This window comes from Megachile rotundata, chromosome 8 (genome assembly GCF_050947335.1).
Source record: "Megachile rotundata isolate GNS110a chromosome 8, iyMegRotu1, whole genome shotgun sequence".
NCBI classification, from domain to species: domain Eukaryota; kingdom Metazoa; phylum Arthropoda; class Insecta; order Hymenoptera; family Megachilidae; genus Megachile; species Megachile rotundata.
In genome coordinates, this window is record NC_134990.1 from 15,230,999 (window position 1) to 15,244,885 (window position 13,887).

Genomic DNA, 13,887 nt, shown 5'->3' on the forward strand with positions numbered 1-13,887 from the left:
AATCGTTCGAGGGCCAAAGTAAAAAGAGTCGGAAAAAAACGATAACGACGCCCGTGTCGTAAGAGTTTAATGTTTATGCATGGGCTGCGAAACGAGCCCAGCCGAGGAATAATGCATCTGTAACCAATTATGCGAGGAGAAGCAGCGAACACCGGTGAACGAGGCGAGAAGAAAAGTAAACGGGAATCGAAAATTTTCACCGATTCGAAATTACGACATCGACGACTAAAAGCGGAACACTAATTCTTCGAACATGTGGTTCATCTTCAAAAAAAAAAAGAAGGAAAGAGGAATCCGGAGGATCCTTTAAATCCGTTTTCACGGCAACCGCATAAGTCAGAAACGATTTTTCTCAAAGGCCGGCTCCCTCCGCGTCTACGTTATGACATATATACGGAGCTCAAAGGGGTCTCCGATGGTGGGGGTGTAGGAACGTAGAGAACGGAGCGAGGGAGGGGATGGGGGCACAGGGAGAAGGAGAATAAGGCCCTGAAGGGTCCATGGCTCGGAGTATATGCAGAGAACGCGGTGCACCAGTTATTTATTGTAGCTCCCGTTTATGCTTTATTTGTTATTTGCCTGGTCGACTGGCTGGCTTGACTGCCAACCCACGTAGGTGTACCAAGTACCTACGAGGGTACCTTATCTACCTTCCAGACATGCGTTACACAGCCGTTCGGCTTCGTTCAGATGAGCCAGATTCGCATAATTGGCCGCTTAATACGGACCACCTTTTTTTCTACTCTTTCTCTTCGACGGCGACGTACAACCATCGAATCGAATACAATTTTTTCGTCTGACCTTTGGGTGGCTTTGATTCCTCGATGACCGTAACACGAGGTTAATGAGATCTTCTCGGAAAACTGAGATTCGAAGCTTGTACTTTGCTTCCGATCGACGGTAGATACGTTCTGGTTGGCTCGCGTTTTATCACCGCGCGTTCTGTCGTTACGCGTTAATCTCGTGCATTGTACCGCGATAAACGTTCGAGCGCGAACTTGTAGGTATATAAGTTTTCGATAAACAACTTCATTAATTCAGCGTTTCCGAGGACGCGCATGTACGTCGTATCGAATGATTGATCCCGTATAAAACATTTGTCAACGGGAGGAATCGATGCTTAACTGGGCGTAACAGGATTGTAAAGTAACCAGTCTTGAACATGAAATTATTTCATTAAGGCTTATCGATCAAGGAGTTGATCGAACGTGAAAATTTTCGGGGGTTGTCCGAGTATTATAACGCGACACGATAGAACTCACGATTTAAGCTGTTAATTAAATTGTATTTAACGCGAATTAATGAGCGTACGTATCAACGAGCCTGTTAAGGCTGCACCGTAAATGAATGTCGAACAGGTGCAACTCTGGCAGACGTGGTTCACGGATGTCGACGGTAATTGTTCGAGTCGTAAATCGCTCGTAATTGTTAAAGCTTGTCCCTGGTATTCGATGCTGCACGGTGCGTTCGCTGAAATTTTCAAGCGAGGAACACGAACTGTTCGTTATTAAACAATGCTAAAACGATGAAGATTGAATGAAATTTTACCGGTCCCGTTGGCGATGTATTTTCTAAATTGCTTTCTAAACTACTCGAGGAGCGGTGCCAGCATTGTTGAATGTAATTGAAAAGTCCTAGTTAAACGTGCGACGAGCGTCGCTTGTTCTCCAAGAAGCCACGACTTTCGAAAATACGAGAATGCGGGATTCCATTAATATCGATGATGGAATAACGCTTCGAGGTGTAGAGGGCAATGTTCTCTTTTGCCGATTTCGAAGATTCGAGAAGTATACATTTGCGAAGTATACGACAGAGTATAGATCTAACTATTTGATTATTTCATCTGTCAGCGAATAATAGTTTGAAAAGCGATGAATAGGCAACGTTATCGTTTCGGAAACGAATCGAGAAACGGCGGAAGAAAGGGACGGGAGACGGTCAACGGTTCTGTCACGATTGCATCGTGTTGCAGTAACACGTTACTCGCACGCGTGTAACCAAGCTGAAAGTTAAGTCATCCGTGTCGTAACGACGTTCTTAAGAGTGTCTCGACGACGCAAGGTGGTGGTTCGTCGGTAAGACCGATGTCAAACAACGTGAGAAGCATGATACAGTCAAAAGGGGCGAGAAGAGGAGTATCGAAGAGGGGAAAGAAGGAAAGAAGTTCGAAGGAGATGCTAAAAGAGAAGGTTCTCCTGGAAGGGTGGGAGGGCGAGAAGAGGGCCAACAGAGGGCCGAAGACACCGCGAGAAAGAGAGAATAATGCGTTAAAGCAGCAACCAGCAACTACTCTAATTGGCCACTTTGTCCATTTATTCGATTTATTTAAATTATGGGACAATTGACAGTAGGCATTCTATTTTTTAAATCTCCCCGGCCAACCGGCTGATTGGGCGAGATTGGCGTGAGACACTGGCCCCACAGATTCCCCAGTTGTGGGCTTAATCAGCTTTGATTGCTGCCTTCTCTCTCTCTCTCGCTCTCTTTCTCTCTCCTCTTCTCTTTCTCTTTATCTCTCTTCTTACTCCTCTCGGTGTCTCTTTTTTTCTTCTCGGTGTCGGCGAACGAGGCACGGTCGTCGAACAATGCACAATTTTATTTTATTCCGTTTCAGCGTGGATCTTGCGACCAGTTTAATATCGTCCGGCAGCTCTAAACGTTGATTGGCCGATCCGAAATTGTGGGAATGTGCCTCTGGATAACAGAGACACTGGACGGTAGCCGCCCACTCCTCTCTTTCTCTCTCTTCAATCTTCTATTCTCTTTTGTCAAACGGTTACCATAATTTCCGCTGACAGTGTCAACTTTTCGAACGAGAAACATTTCCATTGGTACATCGGATTGGAAAATTTTCTCAAAACCTAATGCTAACAATATTTTCTTCCGACTAAACAGCGGATACGAGTCATCGAAACAGCATTTTCGCAACAAAACAATAGCGTTTGAAATTCGGCTACGTAAAAGGAAGAATGTATCGAAGGCAGCTAGAATGGCATCCGGGTTCTATAAACGAGTATCGATACGATTACGTAACGTCTCGGCTCTCTATCTCCGCGATGTCCTATAATTAATGAAATTCCCATCGAGTCACTGACTTCTCTATCCCTTATAGACCGATCGATCGCGGTGGCACCGTGGTCGATCTAAAATTAAACTCGCGTCGTTCGAATACGTCTCTTTTGTTTAGGGACTTTTTCGTCCCCTTGTACGCGGCGATGGTCGTTACGATGCTTGAAATCGAAAGAAGAAAAGGAAAGTGGCGTTGGCAGTCTCCGAGATTCCGCGCGGAGTTACGTGCTCGCTTGGGAAGTATGATTTTTCGAAGACGAAGCGATCGGAGGGTACGGGTGATGGGGGACCTGCATGAATCCGTTTCCACGCCATGGTCTTCCTCTCTTTCCTGATCGTCCGCGGACAGGCAACAAACCCCCTTCAGCCCCCTCGTGGGACCCACTTGCCACGTTCATTCTATTTCCTTGATAATTCCCATAATGCTGTGGGCGGATATTCCAATAAAGGGGGAAGAGCCCCCGGCCACAAAACGCTGAAAGCATGGGACACGACGACGACTCGTTTCGTCAGGTTGCACACGATTTACGAGCCTCTGCTGGACTTCGATCGAATAAATACAAGACGAGACGCGCGCGTATGTAGGCACGTCCTTCCTTCGGCGAGATTCACGGATGTGCCACGTGACCGTGGGAATTGATAATTAACCCCCCAGAGATGCGGGACCATTGTGCACCGTGCGTTTAAGTAATTTCGGTTTTCGTCGGAAAACCGAGTCAGATTTCACCCTGTCAAAGTTTAATCCGCAGTTTCTCAAAGAGATTAAAAAGGCACCCAGTCAATTTCGATCCTAAGACTATACACTATGTTTTCATGCGGTAACAAAGAGTTACTCCTGTCAACACGTTGACTAAAGTAAATAGAATCGATTGCGTAATGAAGAGAAATGTTTGAAAGCCGCGAACTGTTCTCCGATACGATCAGAGTCAACGTGTTAAAAGGAAACTCCACCTTCACCTCCGTTCCCAAAAAGTTGAAGTATTTATAAAAATTGATTGATTGATTGATTGTTGAAAGTTGCACCGAATGAAGATCTCTGTCTCCTCGTTAATAACAGGTTTGAATTCGCGACAATTAAGAAAATAAAAAAGGAGCGTTATATCGACTGGTTCAACCAGATCGTGATGGTCAATTTGAACGCGATGCACCGTTGCCCGCGACCCCTTCGATATATTTTTCTTTTTTTCTCTCTTTCTCCCTCCTTTTCCTGTCGAGACGCATGGGTCGTCGAACGGCAAACACTCGATTTGAATCTAATTACGATCCCGATAATTCCGTAAGGAGGCGGAAATAGTAACTCACCGGAAACCTTCAGGTCAGCTGCCTCCACCTTCATCGCCGCCAGGCTCGCTATTGTCGGCGGTACCTAAAAAGAAAATACATTACGATGTACAATGCACCAGCATGCTCAGGGCCGTGCTCGCCAACGGAGACGAAAGGGGGCCGCCCACGCAACTCGATGGGGGAGGGTTAAGGGGGTTGGAAAGGGCAGAGTGCACCTCTATGAGTCCGCGACACGTGTCGTTAAAAACTTCAATAGCTCCAAATTATCCGGGCTTCGCGTGGACCTTTTGGGAAAATCTCCCCTCGGAGATTACGATTTTTCTGAGCGTACTACTCGAGCTTTTTTTCCTTTTTTTTTCGTTTAGAGAGCTACTGGTGCACGTGAATTCGTCGGCTGTCCCTTGTGCGATGATCAGTTTCGCACACGTGGCAGCTGAGAACTTTTCGTGGAAAACTTTTGCTAATCAGACCCTTTGGACAAAATACAGTTTCTATTTTAGGCCCTCAAATTCTTCCGTTTTTACAATAACAGTTTCTCTTTCATTTGCCCACTTAATACGACAGTATAAAATGAAGGTATCAAACGTTCGAATAAACTTTTCCTAACTGTACACGTTAAGCTCTACATAGTGGTCGATTGTTATTGTGTAAAGAAACATTTAAGCCGTATGTGATCGACACAGATACGATCCTGCACGGAATTGAAACCGTTAACCTTTACTCGCGCTTCGAATTTTTGCGACGGTAGAAACTGTGTCTTGATCGTTACGACATCCTCTTCGGGGCGCTACGTGAAGCGGAAACGACTTCCGGTTCCTCGAAAACGTTCGAGAATCCAAATATCGGGTTGATTGCTAAGGTCAGCGACCTTTGCAAATGTTCCACATGCAAAACTCGCACGGCACATCCGAAAACGAGACATCTCATTAGGTATTTTTGAAACGGAGTGATTGATAAATAATCGCGTTGGTGGATCGAAATCAATTATCCTGTACAATTTCACCGAGAGGATAAAAATTATGCGAACGAGCATCGTTTCAGAGGGTTAAAATCGAGAAGAGGTTGATAAGAAAAAAGTGAAGAACGTTGAGAAGCGCGAAAGGGACGCCACAGTTGCCCGGAAGCCCCATCGCGGTGCAAATTATTCGAATCCTGTACGATTTCCGAAGCCCTATCTAAGATGCCGATCCGTGGCGTCGTTGAATTTATGAAAGCGATTGCTACACTGTGTCTATCGTTTGTCTTCTGTCTCCGCCCATCGTTTCCATTTTCTACGCGAACGTGCCGCGTCAATTTTCTTCTTCATATACTCCCGGGAGAATCGAACGCGTCTCACGTGCACGACAATCGCGTTCCATCGATTCCCTGGACAACGATCGACCATTTATATTCCGTCTTCATAATTATCGGCGGCCTTCGATGCCCAATATTATAGGATCGATGTGCGGACCGAATGGTAATGCGACGGGAAAAACATTCGTGGACATTTCCGCGGGAAATCGAATCAATTTTTTTTTTTAACAATGAATATTAATACCGGAACAAATGAAACCTACAATAGATGTTCCAATGACGGTGATTATTCAATTATCGATACTCGAATTCTTTTGTCATAAAATTGACTATAAATTGACGCGATCACTCACGATCAATCATCAACTACCTCGATCACGTCTTTACCGCTCATCTTTTGAAAAACAATAGTTAATTTATTCAAGATTCCTCCGCGCGATTTGAAGATTATCGCAGTTCGTTTTAGAAATTGTAAAATATTTCGCGGTTTCTTCTATCGTTTTATGGTTTATGGAATTTTTTACTTTCTAACCTTAAAGTTCTCGAAATCGTTAACCTACATCCGGCAATAAAAATTCAATAAACCGTACAACGCGAAACAGTGCTATCCTTGAATGAGTCACGACGTTAGAAGCCAAACGTGATAGAATTCGATTCAAGGTGTTTGACAGGATCAAGGTCAACCAGGAATTTTTTACCGTGAGTAAGAAGCAATTAGCTAATCCAGGTCACGAAGCGACTATCTTCGGAAGAAGACTCTCTTCCCACGTAGAGAAGAGACTTCGATGCTTCTCGAAGAGCAAAGTGCACGCGTGTACACTGAAAGGACTCTCTGAACTCTATATCCTGCAGTCTCGTTTTATATTAATATTCAAAAGAGCAGAACGTACGAGACTCCGGAAGAAGCCGGCGACTGTCCGAAGAAAGAGGAGGAGAAAAAAGGGAAGGACCCCGCGAGAACGGTGTTCCAGCCCCCTTTCCAGACATCAGAAAGTCAATACCGCTGCCAGAACGTGCTCCACAAAACGGATTTCGATTGCAGAGTAGCCCACACGGAATCTCATAGAGTTCCATTCGGTCGAAAGGCTGGGAAAAAAGGAAGAGAGGCAGAGGAAGGAAAGCAGCGATCATAGAAACAAATAGAGAATACCATGGTCGTTACGTGTGTGTACGTGTAGGTTCTCCGCGAGGACGACAATCCACGACAACGAAGAAGAAGATCGAGCACGAAAAGGAAGAGAGGAGAGGGTAAAAGAAGAACATCCAGAGAGACGAAGAAGGGAAAGACAAGAAGAAGGAGGGAAGAGAGTTGCGAGAAGAGGGCAAAGAGGGAACCGGGGAGAGTATAGAGGTATATGAGAAAACAATAGAGCTGATTTGCAAACAATAGAATAACGTTAAGAGTCGAGTATTATACGCCGTTGTTACTTCTTGTGCCATAACGCCGGAGAGCATATGCCCATTAATATTCAAAGGCGAAAATAATGTAAACGACACGACAAAAATCGGGGGAATAATTTCAATTCTCCCCGTATGGGATTCCAGCCTGGCGATACAACAACACCAAGGCTCGCGGCCCATTTCGTGTGTGTCTCTTCTCTTCTTCTTTAACCACGTACACATGTATATTTAGCTCGACCGAGAGCACCGAGTCACCGGTTACTTCGACTCCCATGGAACGAGAAAGCCATACTTTTCCGTGAATTTCCCACCGAACCGCCTGTTCGTCCGATGACGGCTCTTACTGTCGATGGGGTTCGCGAAACCGAGTTCTCCAATTCTCACAATTTCGTTTACGGGTACGTTTCACGTATCGATCGCGACGAATCGAAAGAACACGATGGTAGATAGCTGTGTCGCGATTATTAGAATTAATTTTCCAGAAATAAACGGATTCGGAAGTTCTCGTTTATCGGAATAAAGCGAGCTCGAATATGCCTGCTGAATGCAGGGTGTGTCGAAGGATGGTGCAGAATGTTAATTGTTCTTTTAGAAAGTTAATTCCACGAGGAATGACGTAATCCTTTTTGACTAAACCGAACCGCCAACGTTTTCAGAATTCCACGTCGCTATTGAATCTGTTTTCGATCGCGCGATTAAATGGCAATAACGGACGATCGATTTTCTGTACGAGCCGCGAATCGTACTAGCCTTTCGGTTATTAGAAAAAGGAGTCTTGGCAACACTGAATCAGAGTTTCAATTTGTATCGTTGCACGTGTCTATTTTTCGCTGGCCGAGTCGACGCGTTAACACGGAGATTGATTGAAATTTGTGACAAATGGAGTATTCATCGGTCACGGATCGCTCAAATATTGCGACATCGAGCATTTCATAAAATGTTCAATCATTCAATGAAGCAAATAGACGGCCCGACCGATACGAGAAGGTTCTCTTTCGAGAGCAACGGAATCCACCTACCATCGATTTTCTGTTCAGCTTCAAGGATGCACGGTGCTCGAGAATCGACTCTCGGGGCAATTGTTCCACGGAGCAGCCTCGCGATAAGATAAATCACGAGATGCTGTCCAAATTTCACGGGAAAGCTTTATTGCTCGCAGCGAGATCGTTCCGTTTCTCTTTTTTCTCTCTCCGTTCGACCGTTTGATTGCGACGCGAATCGAGGGGAAAGGAATCATTGTTCTCGATTATTTTATGGGAACACGTACATATACGTCTGAACGAATTAAGGTCAAAGAATCAGGGACCTCTCCTCTTTCCACCCGACGGATTATGCCAATGGATATCGCGACAAATTATTGATGGTCGTTCGTGGTTCCAGGAACCCCTGAATTATTCTAAACTTGCTATACTACACGTTTTCCGGTGGAATGCCAGACTTTACGACTCGACGACGAGTCATCATCGACTCATCAAAACTTCTGTCGGTGATTCATTCTCTATTGCTTTCGACGTTATTATAATTTCATTCTGAATAAATTTCTAGCATTTGTTTTGCTTTCAAAAACGCCGGATAATAAAGAGGAAAAGTGATTAAATTTTTACGATCCGCCTAATTTGATGGAACATCTGACCGAACGTGATTGAATTCTACGCGCGAATTTACGATAATAAAATTGTGATTCGATAGCGTGGAATCGAGTATTCGCGTACAAACCGAGGGTACTAAAATATCGATGATACCTCTTGAAAAATATTTCCGTTAAACACACGCTGGAGAAAAAGAATCAAGAATTAGGTAAGGATAGAAACGATTTCACGGATCGTTAACACGCCTGCACCGATCATCGATGCTGTATCTCCTCTACATGTTTTTCTTGGACGTGATTCAGTTGCGCGAAATAAGTTAAGTAACATCATTTCCTACAATTCCCAACATGGATAGATTTCTTAAAATATTGTCCAACTTTAGCAAACTATTACAAAATCCTAATCTAGAATAGATAATTTAAACGACAAACAGAATCTTCCTCGTATAGCCTTTCGATTATGGATGATTTTCTAAAAATAATTCGAGTATGCTAATAATTGTAAACGGGGTCAAAAGTTCCAAGTGAAATTATTGGCAGAACTTCTGAGGACGCGAAATCAAAGGAATTAAGAAAATCGTTTAAACAATGAGCAAACTTTCGCGTCGAATTAGCGGCACTCGTGCTTGGTCGCCGGTCACCAATAAATTGAGATAATTATTTTCATATAATTGGCTGATGACGCGCGCCAACCGTGGATCTTGGCGTTGGTCGTTAAAGTGGAAACAAGTTGAACGAAATCCAACTGCTGTAGCAGATGCTCGCGGCATGTTGACAATCCAGTGTCACGTCATCATCAACAGTCCCGGTGTCCACACCAGCTCGGCTATAATCGATCTACGTCTTCCAGTTCTCGACTTAAGCTTCATTCACATCGTTAACCCTTGTATAATAGTCATTTACCGCATTCACCCATTTTCAGTTAGGACATAAACACTATGTTGCAGACAGCGAACGCTGATATTCTATTAGACGCTTTGAGCAAATGAAAGGTCCCTCTCCACGACAGTGCAATTTACTAGCGATAGAATTGCGATATTTTGAAAATTTCAGAGACGGAGGTAAAAGAGAATCTAAACGTTTACTCTCGAAAAAAGTAAAATCACTCGAGTTAAGTTCTAACATCGTTAATTAAAAATATGTTAAATGATCAAAAAATTGAAGAAGCTAGAAGTTGTTTAAAATTCCGTCGACCGAAAAATTTTCCCGCAAATCGAGTTTCTACAGCGTTCTCGATCGAAATTGTGAAACGACGTAAAAAAAGGAGCGAAGAAAGAAAAAAGAAAGAAGCGAAACAATCCATTTCCGACGCGAGGGTGAGAGGAGCATGGGGACACATCGAAACGCTCCGCGGGAGATGAAAGGGACCCTCGTCTAATTAATTTGTTCGACTGACTCACCCTCGACTCTTCAGGTTCCTCCCTCCTGACGTTTTGGAAGAGGACGCTGCCCATCTGAACCTGAAGATTCTGCTGCAGCAACTGCGCCAATTGCGGATTTTGCGACAAAATCGCTGGATTCTGTTGCAATAATTGAGCAAGAGCTGGATTTTGCACTAGAATCTGGCTCAGGGGTGAATTCGTCATCGCGTGAATGGACTGTTGCTGCTGCTGTTGCTGTTGATGCGATTCTTGCTGCTGCTGCTGCTGTTGTTGTTGCTGTTGTCGATGCTGCTGCTGCTGCTGTTGCTGTTGTTGTTGTTGCAGGCTGGGAGAATTGGTATTCGATGTTTGACAGGATTGGGACAGGTTACTAGGGGGTGGATTGTGTCGGGGTGGACTTTGGGGAGTGTGAGGCGGCGTCGGAGGGCTTCCTGGCGCCATCGATGAAGCATCCTTCTCTTCTTTTACCTTCACCTTCCCTGCAACAAAAAAATGTCCCCATCGTTAGTTGAAACGTTATAATTAATTTATTTTTCGTTGTTAAAAGGTGTACACGTAACTAGCGTATAATGATTGCGATGTATAATTTTAATTTGATTAATTCGAGCAAATTTAAATGGCGATTTAACGAAATATCGATATTGCTACTGCGTAATTATCTCCGCGTACCGAAGTCACCCTCCACGATTCTTTGGGCTTCCTGCTCCCACCGACTACGCGACGAGACTGACTGAGGGACTTTGATATTTTTCGAGATTTCGAAAAGCACGGTGGGGAGCAGCCGTCTCGATTGGTGGAAACACGGAAGACGGATCAACGAATGGAAACGCTTTGAGACGGCGGAAAGAAGGGAAGGTTTTTTTTCCTGTTCCACGGTGAAGATCGTGAAATTGAGACGTCTCGATTTTGAAAAAGACGTAATCGACTCTGGCGAGCAGGTACACCTTTTTCGTAGAGTCACTTGCAATTAATTTTATCCTACATTCGCATCGATTAAGTACTATCGATATTCCACGAACATTTGGAAATTAAAACGTAATTATTAACGTTGAAAGTTTCTTCATAGTTGTACGAGTAATAGCAAGTCAGGAACGAGATAATTTATAAACACGACAGAACCTAATTTAAAATAGGGAACCCGAAATTCGTCAAGTTGACGAGATTGCTTGTTTTAACGTTAAAGAAAAATGAAAAACAGCTGCGAATTAAAAGAGTGTTTCCCCTATTTTTTTCCAGCAAAGGAGACAAACGAATCCGGTGCATCCTGACGAGGGTTTAAACCGGTGCCAGCAGCTTTTAATACCCCCGGGTGCGAAGTCTACGATTCAGGTAGATCTGGCGGGTTTTATTCGCGCGAAGAGGATCCATGAGAACATCAAACTCCATCCATAAGGCCTCTCATATACCTGCAGCTTTCGACCTGGCCAGTCTCGTGGTCGCGAAAAAGAATAAAGCAGCGAAAGAAAAGAAGAGATTCGGAAATCTGAAAAAAGCTGCAAGGGTATTTTAGACCCCCCGTTTGGATCGATGACGTCTATCGAAATTACGCAACCCCTTAGGCTTCACTTTTACCTCTATCCCTATTTTATACCTTCGGAATTTTTTTTTTTATTACGGAACGATTCTAGGCGTCGTTTAACGAGACGGATACGAAGCTCCTTCCTCGATGGCGATGAAAAATGACTATCCTTCGTGATAATTTAGGAGAGACGGGCGTTGTGGGAAAACGCTTCGGGACTAGTCTGAGGGGAGTTGACTTTTTAATTGGACGGAACGATATTTTAAGTTTGTGGTAGAATTCGTTATAAATAGAAATCTTTCGACTTCTAAATAATAAGATTAAATACGACGTTCTCTAATATTCCGAAAGAAAAGAATAGCACGAAGCGGAGGCGATATAAAAAGGAAGATTTAAAAAGTGACTTGAAATGATTTCGTACACGTTTCAGCGGTAAATGGATTCTACAGGAGATACTACCCCTGAAGGATCGCATGCACGTTCGCGTTATGCTTGTAGATCCTGGGCCGGATCCTTAAATTGACTCGATTTTTAAGGTCCAGGCCCGAAGAGGATCCTGCACCGCGGGGATCCTGTGTTTCTCTTCCTTTCGCGACGTTCTCCCTTTCATCTTTGCTCCACATCGTCTCGACTGGACGATTGATAAAAATCAAGTACACAGAGAACGTGGTGGAGAAACGAATCGGGGGTTGAGGGGGAGAGGGTTACGGTGAATTCGGAACGGGAAAGTAATTGTCGTAGTTAACGGGATAGCAGAAAAATTTACGAGTTAAATTGCCTGTTGTGTTTCGGCGAATCGTGTGCACCTGGCGAACAAGAAATTCTTGCCGATTGTGTAGCTATTACTTTTGTGAAAAATTTATGAGGACAAGAGAAGTACGGAAGAATAAAAGTTTAATGCATCGACTCTTTATATCTCGTGTTTAATTATTCTGCACGTCGTCAGGAGAATCTCTTGTGACTAGAACGTAATCTCGATAGAACGTGGAACGAAAAACCGTGACGGTGACATTCGACCCTCTCACCCCGTCAAGTTGCGATTGTAAAAAACGTCCCCGATCTTGGGCCCATTTTTACGAGATACTTAAGCCTTTAAATGGTCCAGCGAGAAAGCTCTCCGATTTCGATATTCGGCCGAGAAATCGGTTAACCCCCGATATATATCGTGGTGCAGGGGGTCGGTCGCGATTTTTCTCAGGGGTTAAATCGAGCGTGGCCCCCAAAAACTCGCATTTTTTTTCCCTACTCTCTTGACGAGTTCGCAGGTAGCCGCAGCTACCTGCACGCGCACGTCCACGAGGGGGTAACCCGGAAAAGTATCCAACGAAAAAAACTGGAAGAAAATAAAAAGAAGGGGAGCCAATCCGTGGTGAAAAAAGAAAAGATTACGCAAGAAACCTCGGAAAGGGGAAGAAAAACACGTAGTAGTGGCTCACCCCTCGAGGAAAGCTTCTCCGTCTGTTCGCTCTCTCGCTCTAGCAGAGAACGCCAGGGGTAAGAAAACAGGGTAAAAGTGAGTTAATAGTCGGTAAAACGGTATTCACCCCGTGACCCGTCAGGGTTACCCGGCTCCTTTAGGGCTGAGCCTTTTTTCTTCTTCCTCTTTTCTCACTACCCTGTTCCCGGTTCTTCTTCCGGAAGGGGTCGAACGGGAACCTCGAGGGGTAGAAAGGGATCATCGTTCTCTTTCTCCGCGTTGCTTCAGGGATGGAAAACCGAGACACGAGACACTCCTTTCGCTGAGAAATTTGAGTAATCGTTCCGGGACCGTCGTCGAGTACCGCCGAAAGGAACGGAGGGATTTTTTTTTCTTTTCTGGAAGGGAAAACGTGATCGGGTAGCGGCGTGAGAGAGAATATTACACGTGGAAATCGCGATTTTATCGGTCGATATGACTCGGCGAATAGAAGATTCTGTTCTACGATTCTTGCAAATGTTCAATCTTCCTCTAGAAGCAAAAATTTAATTCCCAGAAGAAAGTAAGACTTCGATTCGATTGTTCGAATCAAAATTTTCGATTGTTCGAAAACTGTCTCGGCAATTTCCAATCGAAATCGGTGAAATGAACGAAACCCGAACGCCGATAAAATTACCGGTTAAAGTTGGCGAAGAGAAAAGAGGTGGAGAATATTCAGCCGATAAACAGGATCGTGGAATTTTATACGGTGTGTTCCAGGAACGCGTGAAATCTCGGCGTTTCGATGGCTCGCGCGAAAAAACGATCGTTGTCTTCTCACGGTAATATCGCAATTAGCGATAAGTCCGTGCGATCTCTGTCAGGCCAGGCCACTCCGTTTTACGAGGAATCGCATCGTTATTCGTGATTTAGGTATTTGAAACGCGCCAGGACA

General features: G+C 44.4%; 1 protein-coding gene across 14 annotated transcripts in view; it reads right to left on the reverse strand.

Moving 5' to 3' along the window:
* Nucleotides 1-13,887, reverse strand: part of LOC100874702 (zinc finger protein castor homolog 1) — a 186,459-nt gene that overhangs the window by 19,294 nt on the left and 153,278 nt on the right. For 13 of the 14 annotated variants that reach the window (XM_012284321.2, XM_012284319.2, XM_076534814.1 and 10 more), the window contains 2 exons: nucleotides 10,036-10,496; nucleotides 4,372-4,435 (listed from right to left, as the gene is read on the reverse strand). In XM_012284321.2, the coding sequence (XP_012139711.1) occupies nucleotides 4,372-4,435; nucleotides 10,036-10,496 (525 nt within the window). Of the gene's footprint in view, nucleotides 1-4,371; nucleotides 4,436-10,035; nucleotides 10,497-10,686; nucleotides 10,751-13,887 lie in introns of those variants that run through there. The other variant, XM_012284328.2, reaches the window with a different exon arrangement.